Source organism: Phoca vitulina, unplaced genomic scaffold, assembly GCF_004348235.1.
Source record: "Phoca vitulina isolate PV1807 unplaced genomic scaffold, GSC_HSeal_1.0 scaffold89, whole genome shotgun sequence".
Lineage (NCBI taxonomy): Eukaryota > Metazoa > Chordata > Mammalia > Carnivora > Phocidae > Phoca > Phoca vitulina.
In genome coordinates, this window is record NW_022589792.1 from 1,942,073 (window position 1) to 1,959,199 (window position 17,127).

General features: G+C 59.8%; 1 protein-coding gene across 1 annotated transcript; it reads right to left on the minus strand.

The window, feature by feature from the left end:
* Positions 1-16,990, minus strand: ZNF653 (zinc finger protein 653). The gene is made up of 9 exons (XM_032396184.1): positions 16,692-16,990; positions 10,413-10,456; positions 8,158-8,373; positions 3,853-4,458; positions 3,523-3,703; positions 3,308-3,419; positions 2,094-2,208; positions 1,444-1,543; positions 1-1,230 (listed from the first exon to the last, which is right to left on the minus strand). The coding sequence occupies exons 1-9, from the start codon at positions 16,988-16,990 to the stop codon at positions 1,053-1,055; spliced, it is 1,851 nt and encodes a 616-aa protein (XP_032252075.1). The 3' UTR covers positions 1-1,052.
* Positions 16,991-17,127: the final 137 nt, after the last annotated feature.

The following is a 17,127-nucleotide window of genomic DNA, read 5'->3' on the forward strand; positions in this document are numbered from 1 at the left end:
GGCACGTGCCCAGGCTCGCGGCTGCGGTCCCCAGGGTCACGTGGCTGCAGCCACCAGGGCCCACGCAGCGTGCGCGCCACCTGGCGGCCGACGGCCTTGTATCGCTCCCCGCCTCTCTTGCTGGCGGCCGGCAGGAGGCGGCGGCGACCTCAGCATCCTCCTCCGGGAAATGGGGCCAGGGCAGCCGCCCCATCGCTGCCAACTCCCCTCCCCACCGCGGCTTCCTGTTCCAGGAACACGCCGAGCCGTTCTACCTCGGGGCTTTGGCACTGGCTGTTCCTTCGGCCTGGGATTTGCCTCCTCCAGCTTTCTTCAGGGACGGAACCTCTTTGTCATTCTGGTCTATGTTCAAATGCCACCATCTCAGAGAGGACCTCCCTGACCACCGATTTAAACAGCCAGAAACTAACATCACTCTATTTCCTGCACGGGGCCTGTCAGCTGTAAATGTCTTACTTAGGGGTCTACTGAACATCTCCCCAACCGGTCCCTGAGCTCTCTAACGGTGGGGAATGCGTGTTCCGTGAGGGATTTAGGAGCGGGCATCAGGATCCTGAGTCTTGGGAGATGTCCAGTGGCCTCCCGGGCTCCCAACCTCCCAACCCTGGGCCTGCGACAGGGAGTGTTCGGAGCTGCCAGGCCCAGAGAGCTGAGGCAGCGCAGAGGCTGTGAGGGAAAGGGCAGTGTCCGGCATGTAGGGACACCACCGCCTGCCTTGACCTTGCTCAGGAAGGGACCAGGATGGAGACAAAGAGGGGCCCGGCCCCCCAAATCATCCAGGCCTAGGGGGAGGGCGTCTCCTTTCTCACTCTTTAATCTCGCTCTGCTCTCTTGACACAGTTCTAGCAGTGCGGTCCCAGGCGCCACCTCCAGATAGGGCGGGGTTGGGGGGGGACCAGCCCCGGGGGAGGGGGGCCCAGCCCTGGGGCAGGGCAGGGGCGCCTCCTTCCGGCCCGCGGTCCAGGAGGCCCCCGCGGCTGTCCGGGCCCCGGCAAGCCCGGGCGTCGTGTCCGAGCGGATGAATAAATAGGGGCGGTCAGTGGTTGGATGGGTCAGGCTGGCTTGTGGTCCGGGTGGCTTTTGAGCGTGTGGAACTTGACGCTGTCCAGCTTCTCGAAGCGCTTCCCACAGCGCTCGCACGTGAAGTTGTACTGCACCTCGGCTGTGTGCTTCTTCATGTGCCAGTTGAGCGACGCGCGCTGTCGGCACTGGTAGCCACAGATCTCGCACCTGCCGGGAGCCGGCGGGCGACACCGGGGGCGGGGTCAGACTGGGGTGGGGCCGCATTGGGGGCGGGGCCCAAGCTACGAGGACCCAGCCGCCCCTCCCCCCCCGCCCCGGAACCCGAGGGGTGGACCCGCCCTCTGCCGGTCCAGGCCCAGCCACCCTCCCTCTCAGCCCACTCCCCCCCACCCCCGGCCCGCGGGGAAGCCTGTCACTCACTGCAGGGGCGTCTCGCCGGTGTGCGTGCGTCGGTGTACCTCCAGGTGGTTCTTCCTCTTGAAGGACTTGCCGCAGGTTTCGCAGGTGAATTCACGGACACCTGGGGGAGATGCGGGGCTGAGCACGCTGCCGTCGGGGGCGGGGGCTGCGGGACGTCTCCCCCGCGGTCTCCCGGACCTCCGGGCGCAGGGACACCAGATCCCGCAGCCTCTGGGAGCCACTGCTGACTCTAATAACGAGGGCGGTTAATACCGAGGGCAGCTCACAGCCCCGTATGAGGCTCAGAGGCTGCCCGGGAAGGCGCTGGGGCAGAGCTGATATGTGAGCTCGGCTCCCCGGGAGGCACGGAGTGCAAACTGTCAAGCCAAAGTGGGTCTGAATTTGACCCCAGTATTTTAACTTCGGGGCGATTTCACATAAGAATCCAAGGTTCCCGCCTCTTGAAATATCTGAAGCCGTGCCCTCCCGCGGGACACAGCCCCACAGCTACCCACTGAGTCAGCAGCCCTGGGTGGCAGTCCGGGGCGCGGGGGCAGTCCTATGCCTGTGGACCCAGTGCTCCCTGGGGGTTTTCAGCCCGCCTGCCCCCGGCCTAGATCCAAGGCCCATGACCCTATGCCCCGCGCTGCCAGCCCCACCCTGGGCCTGACCTGAATGGATGATCATGTGCCGCCGCAGGTGGTTGGATAAATAGAACTTCTTGCCGCAGCCAGGGTGTGGACACACTTTGGTCTTCCCTTTCCGATGCACAAGATTGACATGGTTCTGTAGGCAAGAGGGGCAGGAGTGGGGGAGTGGGACTGTGGGTGTCATGGGCCCACCTCCAGGGCTCTCCACGGTGGGGACAGATAAGGGTAGCTGGGAGGCAGGCTGGGGCCAGCCTTTCTGGAGGAAGGAAGAGGGGTGTCCGTGCCCATGCCCTTGCCCTTGTGAGGGCCTTCCAGCTCTGAGCAAAGGCCCAGGGGCACAACTGGGATCAACCGCAGCTTTCCTGTGCACCCACGCCAGCCAGGGCCTGGGCTGGGGCATCAGTCAGCCTTGTCATAACCTTGTGGTGGGGCCTTGCTATTGGCTGTTTATGGATCGGGAGATGAGGCTCCAGAGGCTTAGGGTTTGGCCCATGTCTCACGGGTGGGCAGTGGCAGGGCTGGCCTGGATTCCAGGGCTCCAAGTCCCACAGCAGGCTTTGCCATGGAGCTGTGCTGCCCCCACGGTCTGGAGCAGGCAGCCCCTCAGTCATTCCTTTGTTCTTTTAGTCTTTAACTCACCAGCACACCCGTAGCTCCAGGGCCCAGCACTAGGCCTGGCACCCGAAAGGTGCTCAACACACGCTGGAAAATGAGACTCGGCAAATTCAAAGGCCTACTGGTGCCGCCTCCTGCCACAGGTGGGAAGGTGACAGGACCCTGTCTCTGCCCTTGGGGCATCCCGTCCAGGCTCCAGAGGACACACTACAGGGATGTCCTGGTGGTGCAGTAACCCGGGGTTCGCAGGCCCCACCAGCCCTGGGGAACTAGGGTGGGCTTCCTGGTGGAGGGGCATCCCGAGCCGAGCCTGGAGAAGAGGCATCCGGAGCCAAGAAGGTGGCCGGGGCAAAAAGCAGGCTGAGTTCAGGCTGACTGAGAAGGCAGGACAAGGGCACTGGAGAGCTGGAAGGGGAGGCAGCGCGAGGTGACGCCTGGTGTCCTGTGGCCGAGGCAGGGTCAGTGAGAAGCTACTGAGAGGTGGGCGTGTGGGAGGCAGGCCAGCGGCACCCAGTGGGGCCAAGTGGGGCCCTCCGGGAGCCACACTGCGCAGAGGCCAGCACACAGGCGGCAGGAAACGGACGCAGGCCCCGCTCAGGCTGCTTGGGTGGTGGCCTCACCTGGAAACTGCTGAGGGCCACATAGACCTGGCTGCAGCCCTCGTAGGGGCAGTGGAACATCTCTAGCAGGCCATCGGCATCCGTCACCCGAGTCCGCTTGCTCCGCCGCCTCCTGGAGGGGAAGGGGCCCATGGCGTCGGGGCTCTCACACCAGGCCGGCTGTGGGCCCGTGGGCTGCTCCTTGTCCCAGCCCCCCCGGCTGCCCAGGCACCCACTTCTCGGGCTCCTTGGGGATCTCGTAGATGATGGCCGACATGTCACTGCCGTCCAGCTCCTCCCCGTCCGCTTCTGCTTCGGGCTCTGCGCTCTCGGGCCCTGTCGCCGCCGGCTCTGCCAGCTCTGGGGCCACGGGCTCCTCCTTCTCCTCCTTCTTAAGCATGTACAGGTCCTCCTTCTCTACGGGGGTAGACACAGGGCGGGTGTCCGCAGGGGGACTCGTGTGGTTGAGGAGCTGGCTCCGGGGCCACCCCTCCACCCTCCCTCCTCCTCCCAGGTCCCGCCCCAACCCCTGCCAGCGACCACAGCAGCCCCCCCACCCCCCACACCTTTCTTGGTCTCGATGCCGGCCATGGCGGCAGGGTCCAGGGTGCTGGGCTGGCCGCCCTCGGGCTCCGTCTGGGTGTAGGCCGCTACACCCTCCATCACGGCGCAGGGCACCTCGTCCCCCAGGCCCCCAGCGGGGGCACCGCTGCCTGCTGCCACGTTGAGGTGGATGCCCTCGGCCGTGAGGGCATCGTAGCCGGGGCCGGCGATGATGATCACCTGCGAGCCAGGCACCATGCCCGGCATGGGACAGCTGGCCACCACCTCGCCCAGCGCCTCCTGGGGCATGTTCTCAAAGAGGGTGCCGGGGCCCGGGCCCACCTGCATGGGCACGGGCACGCACACCACCGTCTCCAGGGCCTCAGGCCCGCTGCCTGCCGGGTTGGGGCACAGCGGGCTGCCCTGCTCAGTCAGGCTCTCCATGTGGGGGACGTCGAAGGGGATGTGCATGCCCTCCTGCGTGATGAGCCCGCTGCTGCCCGCCGGGCTGCCGGGGGTAACCGCCGCCGCCGCTACCTTGGCCGGCTGGCCCTCAGGGGGCTCCTCGGAGTCAGAGCCCGAGCCAGCGCTGGAAGAGTCGGAGCTGCCGGCCGCCAGGCCATTGCCCACTGCGGTGACAGAGGAAAGGGGACAGTCACAATAGCAACAGTGGCGGCAACAGTATCTGTCGAGGGCTCACGGGGGGCTGGGCACGGTAACCCCCTCAGTGCCACAAACATCGGTCATTTCTCGGTCCCCCTTGTGCCCCGACCACCCCTGCTCCTCAGAGACGCTCTCCTCCCTCAGCCTCCAGACCCGAATTCTGGTTTTCTGGGCCCTCTCTGAGGGCCCCTTCTTAGCCTCGTTAGCCTTTACAGGTCTGGAAGGTTCTAGCCAGGGCTCTCAGTGCTCCACTCACCCCAGGGCCTCAGCTAGCATGATGGTGGTAAATACAGCCCTCACTCTTGACACTAACTGGGTGTCTGACCAGTCAATTCAGATGCCATGGGTTAAGGGCTCAGGTCCCACAAGACTGCCTGCCCCCAACTTGGACACCGGCTACAAGACCCTGGCCGTTGTAATTCTGGTTATAAATTGTGGGTTTCTACGACGCTCTCTTCAGGTTTGATAATTTGCTAGAACAACTCACAGAACTCAGGAAAGTGCTTTACTTATGACTACAGTTTTATCGCAAAAGATGCAACTCAGCGATAGTCAGATGGAAGAGGTGCCCAGGGCAAGGTGTGGGGGCTGGGGCGGGAGCTGTCACGCCCTCTCCAGACACGCCACCCTCCTAGCACCTCTAGGTGTTCACCAAGCCGCAAGCTCTCTGGACCTCCTTACTTAAAGAGTTTTTGCAACCCAGTCTCCAGCCCCAGTCTGTTCCTTGGGGGTCAGGGATGGGGTTGAGAGATTCCCCCATCTAATCATGTGTCTGGTCTTTGGTGACCAGCCCCCAACCTGAAGCTATCTAGGGGACCCTGCCTGAGTCACCCAGATTAGCACAGACCCAGGTGTGTTCCAAAGGGGCCCCTTATGAAAAGGGCTCATGATGAACAATGAAGGAACATTCCCATCACTCAGGAAATTCCAAGGATTTTAGGAGCTCTGTGCCAGGAACCAGGGACAAAGATTGACTATTGATTTTTATTATCCTGCCACCACCCATACTCCGATGCCTCTGTAGGGACAGCTCCCGCCTGGACCTCCTGTGGGGCTGGGGCTCTTACCTCCCACTGCCTTCTCTGCTGCCCCCCGGGGGGGTCTCACAGGTACCTCAGAATCTGCTCAGCAAGTCTGGGCTCTCAATCTTCCCTAAGAAAAAGCCCATACCCTTCCCAGACATCCCCGTCTCAGGGGATGATGGCGGCTCTGTCCTTCCAGTTGCTCAGGCCAAACAAAGTCCTAGGGCTGCCCCTGACTTCTCTTTCTCTCACCCCACTTCCAGTCTGTCAGCAAAACCCACTGGCACTACATCCACGTATTTAGGGATAGTAGGCGGGTTCCTGCCTCAGGGCCTTTGCACTTGCTGTTTGCTCTGCCTCAACACTCTTCTCTCAGATACCCGCAGGGGCTCCCTCCCTCATCTCCATCAGACCCTTTCCTAAAATGCTGTTTATTCAGGGAAGCCTCTGACCACCTTATCTCAAATCGCATTCTTTTCTCTCCTTAATTTTCCTCCAAAATACTACCTTCCACTGTACTCTAGATATTGTTTATCCTGTTTCCTCTCCGCTTCCATAATCTCCACAAGGATGGGGGGCCCTGTGCATAGGCCCCAGTGCCCAGAAGGCCGCCTGACGCCCACTGAGCACACAGTTCTAAAAACAAATGAATCTCAGCCCAACGCTGTGACGAAAGTCAAGGAGACCAACATTTCGCCCAGGTATTTCGTGCTAAAGTCCACACACACGGGGAGAAATGGGGGACAGAAAAATCAAGAACTGACCCTCAGTTACACACTCATGACAGAGTTGGGGCGCACTGTCTGGGGACCATGTGTCTACCCTCCCAGAAGGTCAAATGGAGCACGCAGGCTCTGGAGCCAGACTTCGGGGTGGGATCTCGGTGCTCCCCGCTCCAGCTGTGTGAATGGGGGGGCCTTAAGTAACTTCTCTGGGCCTGGGGATAAATTGGCACCTACCCCAGGGGGTGTTTGGGATAATGAGGAAATCTATGTAAAGCGCCTCAGACAGTACCAGGCTCTGAGTAAGCACCCTATCAATGTTTTCTATGATCATTCTTATCATAATGCCCCATCCCTGACTCAAGGCCCCCAGACAGCAGCAGGAGTGGGGTAGGGGGATCGGCCCCTCCTTGTAACACCCTGTAATCTGCAGGGTGAGCTGAGTCCCTGGGCTCCACCCTGAAGCAGGGGGCAGTCACCTAGTGAGTTGGGGGCATGGCCTGGGTGTGCGCCTGCCTCCCCAACTGCAGCGTCTAGCTGTGAAGGCCAGACTGCGCTTCTTTCCAGGTGATCATAACATTAATCACAGAAATGGCTGCGCATCCCCTGGCCTCTCCCAGTCCCGGCAGGAGGTGCTCCTACTTAGTGAGAAGCAGCCCGGGCCACCCCAGGCAGAGAGCTGGTAAGGGAGCTGCTGAGGGAACAGGGCGGGGCTAGGGACACAGCCCCTCCCCGCTCCCTACAGCCACAGGCGACCCGCCAGCCCGTCATCTCAGCATTCATTCCTGAGAGCCACATCGGGCAGCCATTGGTGTCAAAGTTGGGTGGGGTGCGGACCCATCACCAGAGGGGTCAGTCACAATTAGTTTCCTCGACTGCCAAGTGGGGCTAATGAAGAGCTGTAGGGGGGTTTGGGTGGGGGTGCACCTGGAGCGGGGAGAGGACTGCCGAGGGGCCGGCTGCATGCTGGGGTCTGGCTGGCGCACAGGGGACAGCCGTTGGCCAGGGGGCCCACCTGGAACACCTCTCGCCCACGGCTTCCCCTTGGCCAGCTGGGATGCCACCTGCTCTGAGGCCCCTGCCAGCGCGCACTCAGCCCTGGCGACTGACCTCACCCTCCGCCCTGGCAGGGCACCTGGCGGTGGGCCCTGGGCTCCTTCTTGCAGCTGAAGCTGAGCCCCTGAGGCCGGCAGGCAGGTGGGCAGCCCCTCGCCACCCACAGCGTCTCCTCTGCCATCCCCCCCACCAGGGCCAACTGGGCCTCGGTAACAGAGTCCCTCCCAGTCCTGCTGTGTGCTCAGGACACGTGACCCACATGGGCTGGCAGAGGGGGGGCAGGGGCAGTGGGGGGAGAGACTGATGGGGGGAAGAGAGTGGGGGTGTGGGGGAGACAGGGAGAGACTGGCGGAGACAGGAAGAAGGCAGGAGACAGAAGGGAGCGGAAGAAACAGAAGAGTGAGAGAGGGAGGGGGAACGAGAGCTCAAGAACAGAGAATGGGGAGGAAGGAGGAGACCCGGGCAGAGAGGGCAAGAGGATGAGGCTGGGAGAGAGCCCAGAACGGAAAGGGAAAGGGCCAGGGAAAACAGAGGAGGAGGCAGAGGCCCGGAGAGCAGCCCAGCCTGAGGAGGCCCAGCACCTACCCCTCCCTCCAGCCGCTGAGCCAGGTTTCCCGACCCCCAGCCCAGTTGGCCTCGGGCACAGCTGTCCCTCTGGAAAATGGGGGCCGCCGCCTCTCAGCTCCAGGACTTGGAAGATTGCAGCTCAGCCTGCCGGGTCCGGGCGCCATCCCTGAGGCCAGCGCCAGCCTCCTTGCTCTGATGTTTCCAGTGCTGGCCCGAGGCCGACAAGACCCATGAGGGCAGGGAGTCCAGGGCGCCCCAGCCCATGAGGAGCCGTAGAGCCCTCAGCCCTCAGACCCACCTTTGTCGCTGTCAGGGTCTGAATCACTGAGGGGCTTCAGGGGCGAGTGCAGGTCTTGGAAGTAGCGGTGGCCGGCCTCGCACTGCCACACGGCCGTGGTGTACAGACCGAAGGTGGGGTCCAGCTCGGCCAGGCGCGGCTCGTACGGGCAGCGGTGCTTGTGGTCCTCGTACCAGATGACCACATTCTTCAGGCAGTTCACGTTGCGCCGCCTCCCTACACACACAGGGCGGGGTCCAGAGTCAGGGGTAGTGCTCGCCCCCCAGGGCCCCAGGACGCCCCGGGCGGTGAGACACCTTCCTGCACCCTGTCCAGGCCCGTCCCCAGTTTGCAGATGAAGAAACAGGCCCTGAGAGGTGAGGTCCACGCCGGTGATAACGGACACCGGCCAGACTGTCCTCACTGAATAAGTTAAACCACATAAACCATGGAGCCTGGCACATGATAGGTGCGCAGTGGTTAGTAGCTGCTTGTTGTTAATGGACTCATCCTCATCAACGTCTCAACGTCTCTGGCCTGGACCAGCTGAGTCCCCTCTGCCCTGGTCTCTCTGCTCCCACATTTGTCCCACTACAGTCTACTCGGCCTACAGCCAACAGACGGGGCCTGCTGCAAACACTTGAGTCAGGCCATGCCCCGCCTCTGCCCAGAATCCACCAGGGCTCCCACCTGGCTGGTGGTAAAAGCCAAAGTCCTTCGCAGAGCCACCAGGCCCTGCATGTTCTGCCCCATCACCAGCCCTTCTCCTTGATCACTTCATCCTAGCCTCATGGCCTCCCTGTTCCTGAAATGAGCAGAGTATGGCCCTGCCTCAGGGCCTTTGCACAGACTGTGTCTCCTTCCAGATGACTACCTTGCCCTTCCCCCTTCACTCAGGTCTTTCCCTCAGTCTGCCACCCCCTCCCCACTGTCCTTCTAGCCGACCTGACTTGCTGTTCTTTCTCTCCAGGTAGCACCTAGATACCATTTGTGGTTCTCTCTGTCCGTGTTTCTGTCTTCCCTACTACAATGCCAGCTCCCCAAGGGCAGGGACCCCTGTTTGTTGCTCCTCTTGTATCCCCAGTGCCTACACAGGGCCTGGCACATAGTACACTTGCTGGATGAGTAGATGCTTTAAGGAGGTAGGCCCAGTGGAGCCAGCCTGTGGGATTCAAATCCCGACTGCCACTTTGTAGCTGGGTGGCTCCAGGCAAGTGACTTGGCTTCTCTGAACCTCTTCTGGGCCAGGGGAGAATGACAGTCCCCGTTCCTTGAGGGCTGCCAGAGGGGAGGGAGGGAAGACATTGACAGGGCACGGAACAGGGCTGGATACACTTTGAATGCCCAAGAAATGGAACCTGCCATATGTCTAATGATGCTGGTCCTGCAGCCAAGGGGGAGGAAACTGTCCTCCCGATCTTCCAGGCTGGGAGATGAGGAGGGTGCCCAGAAGGGTCTTGGGCCTAGGGATGTTGTCTGGAGCCTCCAACCCAGTGACGACCGTGGAGACAACAGGGACCCCACCCCTAGTCGCCCCTCCAGTCTGGCACTTGCCTCCTTATTTCCCTCCTCACCCCTTTGGGATTTGGAGGTCACAGACTTGGCTCGGCCCTTGCCTCTGACAACTGTGACAAGGGGTGGGACTCGCTGCCACCAGACGGCTGTTCCTGGGCCAGTGGCCCTTACCCTGCTGGACAAGGCCCGAGACCCACAGTGCCAGGGCTCAGAGGTTCACGGCCGAGGGGTGGGAGGGATGCACTGCAGACCTCCACTCCGACTGCTCACGCCCCGCTCCCCTCAGCTGTTCCCTCTGCCCTGTCCAGCTCTCCCCTGGGTGACTCCCCTGCACCAGGCAGAACAGTGCAGGAGCTAAGGGGACTGCTCCGGTGACATGGGTTTGTGGTCTGGCCTGGCCCCTTGCCAGCTTGCGGCGTGCGGTGGTGACTTGGCCTTTTATGTGTGAGATGGGGGTGGTGGGGGACCCCCACTGGGCACAGCACAGGTGACAGTCCCCTTTCTGCCCCCGCCCCCAGGCCCAGCTGGGTCAGACCCTTCTTCTGGGCCCCCACTCCCCTGCCACGGCCCTGCTGGGCCTGTCCCGTCTTCCCCTGAGACCACGGGCTCTGTGAGGGCAGGGCTGGATCTGTGCAGGTCCGCACAGCCCCGGCCGGTGCAGGCCCTCCACAAATGGGACCTGAGGATGAGTGAGGGAACGAACAGCAAAGCCACTTACTCCCAACACCCATCCCCTCCCCGCTGGCTGTAGCCCCACTTACTTTTCTTCCGCTTTGGCTTTTTGGGGACCTGCTCCCAAGGCTTCCTGTAAGACAGAGAGGCAGGGGGAGTGAACACAGGGCCTGCTGATGCTGAGCTAGTGACAGCATGCTGCTCCAAGGCCTAACTGTAGCTGCTGTTCTATTTCCCAGGGGACTCTCTCCTCCACTGACACCAGCCCTTGGACCGTGGTCTAGCATCACCGCCCGTTTCACCAAGTGGGAAAATGAGGCTGAGGAGTGAGGCTGCCTGCCCAGGGGCCTGTGGCCAGGGAGTGGAGAACTCAGAAAAGGGGTAACAGAAAGTCAGTGTGGCAGGCAGAATTCTACACTGGCCCCACGATTCCCAACCCCGGGTCACACACCCTCTATAATCCTCTCCCCATGAGTGGGGCGGCCTGAGAATGTGATGGGATACCACGCCTGTGCCTAGGTGACTTGAACGAATCAGGAGGGAGCTTTCCAAGGTGGGCCTGGCCTAATCAGGGGAGCCCATAAGGCCGAGGATATGAGAGGCCTATGAGGGGACAGGACCTGAGGACGGCCTCTGGGAGCTGAGAGCAATCCCAGTTGACAGTCTCAAGGCTGTGGGGACCTCAGCTGTACAACCCAGGAGGGAATGAATTCTGCCAACGCTCCGAGGGAGTCTGGAAGCAGCTCCTTCCCTAGTCGAGCCTCCAGATGAAGACGCGGCCAGCTGAAACCCTTGTTTCAGCCCTGTGTGACCTTGAGCAGAAGACCCTGCCCCTGCCCCTACCTGCCTGCTCTATGTGGGCCTCAGCCCAAGGTGCTGCCCCCTCCATCAGTCCTGCCCCTGCAGCCAGCTCAGGTCCACGTGCCCTGGCCATCATGCCCACCTGCCTCTGGGGCTTTCCCCACTTTTGCTGGAGCCCAACATTCTGACTGTGTGCCCCTGTGACAAGGCCTCAGGGTGCCCAGGGCAAGGCTGGGCCCAAACACTGGGGCCCCCCAGGGCTTCCCAAACCCGGATGGCCACCAGAACTGCCAGGTGGGATCCTGACCCCAGACAGGCCGCTTGGCTGTGGCCAGTACTGGCTGTACACGTGCTGAGGGCAGGTGCTTTGGAGTCACCTCTCCTGCACCCACTAGGGGCCTCCCTCTGCCTTCCTGATGCCATGCTTCTGGGTCTGCCTGCCCGCTCTGGCCGCTTCCTCATCCTTCCTTTTTTTTTTTTTTTTAATTAATTTATTTAAGTAATCTCTACACCCAGGGTACCTGGGTGGCTCAGTTGGTTAAGCATCTGACTCTTGATTTTGGCTCCAGTCTCAGGATTGTGAAATCAAGCCCTGAGTCGGGATCTGCACTCAGCGGGGAGTCTGCTTGAGATTCTCTTTCCTCTCTCTCTCCCTCTGCCCCTCCCCCCACTCGCACTCTCTTTCTCTCTCTCCCTCAAATAAATAAATAAATCTTAAAAAAAAAAAAAATCTCTACCCCCAATGTGGGGCTTGAACTCATGACCCCGAGATGAAGAGTTGCACGCTCTTCTGAGTGAGCCAGCCAGGTGCCCCTCATCCTTCCTTTTCTACGCTGCAGCAGAAGGCCCTGAGACTCTGGATGACCTTGACTCCCCATGCCTCAGTTCCTCATCTGTAGCATGGGATCATAACCAGGCTTCCTTGTGGGACTGCTGCATAACCTTGAGGTTATGTGCATTGAAAGAGCTTGGTATGGCCCCTGGCACTTAGGAACCACTCAGCAAGTGGTAGATATGATCACTGTGATTATCAATGTTCTCACAGAGCCTGGCCCTGGAACCCTAGCCCCCCTGCTATGGCCCAGACCATGCTCTCACCACAAATTATCCTGAGGCAGTCCAGGTGTCTTGTCAGCTTCACCATCAACTCCACCTGACCCGTCCAGCCTGATAACAATTCACAGCCCCCACACCCCACGTCTGGTCCCAGGATAGCTCCCCCAGGCTCCTCTGCCCCTCCTGCCCCTGGCTCACCCCCTGTCCAGGTCTCTGCCCCCCCACCTCATTCCAGATGCCTCCATCCCCTCCCACGGCTCTCCCCTCCCCTCCAAGGGGGCAGGCTGGCTGCCCAGATCCTCGTCCAAACGCCCATGGCCACTTCTGCGCACTCACAGTGTTGCCATGACTGGGGTACTGGGAACACTACTTAGTGTTTGGTGCCAGTCAGATCCGAGTTCAAGTCTCCTCTGTACCACTGACTACCTGTGTGACCTCAAGCAGGTCTCGTCCCCTCTGAGCCTCAATGTCCTCATCTGGTAAGTGGGGAAAATAGTGCCTCCCACACAGCATCACTGTGGCGATTAAATGAGGCCAGACCTCAAACTGCCTTCCCTCCCCTTGCCCATTTCTGAGTTCCACCCCTTACACATCGCCGTTTGAGGACAGCAGCTGCTGGGGCTTCTCTGCGGCTCTGCTTTCCTTGCAGTGGCCAGCCCCCAAACGGTGCCCAGCAGCTCTCCTTCGCTCTCCTCTGCCATTTGCTTTCAAGCTCAACTCCATCATCCCCTCCAACTGACCAACACACCATCAGTTCTTCTACCCTGGGTTTAAATAATCTGGAGCCCCTTCCCTGCCAACTCCCACCCATTCCTCTGCCCCCCCTCCCCTTTGAGCCATCTATACGCGTATGCAGTCTTCCTGTCTTCTCCGCTGTCTCCCTTGAGCCCCTCAAGTCAGGGTTTTCTCTACTATGCCACACACTGCCCCGTTCTGTTCCCCGGGGGTGGCTGCCTCACTCAGCCCAGCAGTGTTCGTTGGCAGACCCTTCCCTTGGCCTCCAGGATGCCGCCCCGGCGGGTTCTCCACCAGCCTCCCGGCTGCTGCTGCTTCTTCATCTCCCTGACTCCTCTAAGCACAGACAGCGAGCGCTGGGCTCAGACCTGTGTGTCTACCCACGCCCCCTTGGCAACTTCTGGCACCATACCATCACTGGCCTGGTGACCCCCAAATCCGGATCTCCCACCTGGCCCTCTCCTGACCCCGCCTCCCCAACACTACATGTAGGGGTCTCGCAGACATCTCACACGTGAGCTGTCATATTGCCCCTTGACCTGTCCCTTCTCTGTTAATGGCACCTGCAATTTTCCAGGTGCTCAGGTCCAAACCTGGGGGTGTTTCTCATATCCACACCGATCAGCAAACCCTGTTGGCCCTAATTTGAACCACTTCTCCCCACTTCTGCACGGCCCGCCTCACTCACCTGGACCAGTGCAGTCAGCTCCTTCCTGGTCTGCCATCTCCGACCCTCCCCTCCCACAGCCTCAACATTGGAGTCCGTGTGCTTCTTTTCATTTTCTTGTTAACATTTTAAGATGTAAAAAGAAAAATTCAAACACATACAAAGCTAGAGAGAAGAGTGAACCTCCTGGAGACCATCACCAGCATTAAAGACTGCCAACTCTTAGCCAACCTTGTTTCAGTGCATCCCCCGCCCAATCCTCCTGCCACATACACCCTGGAGAGTGCTTCTGTTAAAATATAAGCCAGGTATGGGACCTCTCTGTCCAAAATTCTGTACTTAAAAAAAGCAAAACAAAACAAAACAAAACAAAACCCAAAAGACCCTATCAGGCCTCCCACTTCACTGGGAGAAAAAAACAGAGCCCTCCATGCAGTCCACAAGGCCCTGTCACCTTCCTGTCCTTGCCTTTTCCCACTCTTCATCCTCATTGCGGTCCAGCCACATGGGTCTCCTCGCTACCCCATGTTCACACCAGGCTGGGTCCTGCCTCAGGGCCTTTGTACCTGCCATTCCTTCTTCCTCAAAACACTCTTCCCCCAGATATCTGCAGGGCTCTCCCTGGCCTCCTTCAGGTCTGTACCCTGGATGCTATCCTCTCACTGTGGCCCACCCTAACACCCTACCTAAACCTCCAGCACCCCCTCCTGATTCCTCTTTCCCTATCTCACTTTTTTTCTTTACATAGCCCCTATCAATCTCTCACACACTACATAATTTATTCATTATGGTAAATAATAGTAAATGTATAGTAATGCAGTAGACAAGCCTTTGCACAGTGGACAAGTCTCTGCCCTCTAAATGGCATCTCCATAAAGCATTTTCTGTTGTTCACTGCTGCACCATCAGCACGTATACGAGTGCCCAGCACATAGTAGGTGCTGATTAAGCGCTCCTTAAACAAATGGACCCTGGAGACTCCACTATTGACCACTGTTTCCCTTTTCCCACTGGCTGCTAGGATGGCTCTGAGGCAAATTCATGGCCCATTCTCCATTCCCACTTCTTCCTGTCTTTTGAACCCCTCTGGTCAGGTTTTTAACTCACCATGCCACAAAACTGCCCTTGTCATGTCCCCTGTGACTTATGCCTTAATCTAATAGCACCGATCCTGGCCCCACTGTGCCCCTCCTTTTCCTTTCTCTTTGCTTTTTTTTTTTTTAATTTAATTTTATTTATTTATTTGAGTGAGAGAGCACACAAGTGGTGGGGAGGGGCAGAGGCAGAGGGAGAAGGAGACTCCCTGCGAAGCGGAGAGCTCGACGTGGGCATGATCCCGGGACCCCGAGACGACAACCAGAGCCAAAGACAGATGCCCAACTTACTGAGCCACCCAGGCATCCCTCCTTTCTCTTTTCATCCCACTTTTCATTTCTGTCTTCTGGTCCATGTTGTGCATAGTCTTGAACTGAAATCTTTCCAGGTACAAGACAGTTACAAATAATTGAAGAGTTGAAATAAGTGACCCCCTATCTCTGGTCATGTCCATTTCCCACAGCAAATGCCTCACTCAGGGTAGTGTATTTTCCCAACTACCCATGTGTCCCGGGGCCTGGTTATTGCCATGCACGGCCTGGGTTGTCTCAGTGTCCTGGCCCCAGTTCTGCAGGACTACACAAACCGAGCTTCTGCAAATACTGCTTTCAGCTTAGGGACCTCCAGGGGCTCCCTCTGGCCAGTGGTTCTCAACTCCAGCTGCATATATCTCCCGGAAGCTTTGTAGAAAAAAGCACAAGGTCTGCAACTCTACCCAGATTAACTGAATCATTAACTCCAATAAGGGGGCGGGGGCCTCCTGGGTGGCTCAGTCAGTTAAGCGAGGGACTCTTGATTTCAGCTCAGGTCATGATCTCAGAGTTGTGAGATCGAGCTCCGTGATGGGTTGAGCTGTGCTGGGCATGGAGCCTGCTTAAGATTCTCTCTCCTTCTTACTCTGCTCCCCCTCCACCTCCACCCCCTGTCCCCACTTGCACTCTCTGTCTAAAAAAATAATAATAAAGAAACTCCAATAATGGAACACTAGCTTGAGCATTTCCTGCTCCACTCGGGCATATAAGCCAGGCTGCCACCCCAGGGAGGCTGTGGGTGCAATTCCGAAGGATCTGGTTGATCCTTGACCCTTAGACTCTCACCCCAGAGAAACATGCCAATGTGTGCAAATAAAAACCAGGGCACAGCAAGGATTCTGTCGCAGCATTGCTTGTGACAGAGAACAAATATCATCATAACAACTAATACCTGGAGGGCTCACTATGTGCCAACCATGTTCTAAGCCTTTTGCTGTATTTTAACTCATTTAATTGTCACACCAACCTATTAGGCAGGAAGGGAAAAATTGCATCCACACTCCTCATTCTCAAGACTGAGACTCTGCAAAGGCCTCTGCCCTCTACCTGAGCAGCTAACTTGGGGCTTTCTCTTCACCTGAGTCTCCATGGGCTAAGGTGCTCCCCAGGAGCCAACAAGAGGTTAAAGGGAATGCGATCTGGATTGTGAGGAGTCTTCCTGTGTCTGGGGTCGAGGGTTGTGGGAATGGGGCCACACAGAGCCCCAGATGGAGTGCCAGAACCTCACGAGGGACAGGGCTGGGTGGCCCAGTGTATCCAGCTCACAGTCCCAGGCTACACAGTAGGGGTTTTAGAGGATGAGGCATGTGAGATCCCAAGGACCAGCAAGGAAGGGGCATTAAGGCCTCAGGAGGCTGGGCCGCCCCCCCAGGGACTAGGCAGTTAGAACGCTTGGAAGTGGGGCCCGTACTAGGATTGGGCAGCCAGAAATCTAGCGGGCGGGGCCAAGTGCTAAGAGGCGGGTCGAGAGGCTGGGCGCATCCTAGGATTGGGCAGTCGGAAAGACGGGAGGCGGGGCCGCGAGCCAGGCGCGTCCCAGGACCGGCGGCAGAAGACCCAGGCCAGCAGGCCGGCCACTGGGCGGGGCTCACAGGTGTCGGGGGCGGGGCCTTGGGCGGAGGGGGCGGGGCCAGGCTCGGCGGGGAATGGGGGCGTCTCCTCCCTCGTTCGCTCCCTCCCTCCCTCGGGCCGGGCCCCCTCACCCGTGGCGGCCGCTACGCTGGCCGCGCTCCAGCGAGATGAGATAGGCTGCGAGCTTGGCGTCGCTCCAGCCGCTGCGGCGCCGCAGGTCCACCCAGGGCCCGTGCGCCTCGCCCAGGTACACACGCCGCACGTCGTACTTCTTCCGGGACTCGAGCCGCCGCCGGGCTCGGTCGGACTCCGTGAGCCGCGGCCGACCCCGCGCCTTGCGGCCCGCCGCGCCCTCCTCGGCCGCCGCCTCCCCGCCTGCGCCCGCCTCAGCCTCCGCCTCCGCCTCGGGCTCCGGCACCCGCTCCGCCATCCCCCCCTCCCTGGTTACCAACCTCCCCCGTTGTTAGGAGCCCGGCCGGAAGTGGCGCGCATCTTCCGCGCCGACGGGAAATTTCTCACGGACTTTCACTGCCCCACGGCGCCAAGAGGAGACCGAGAGCAGGAACT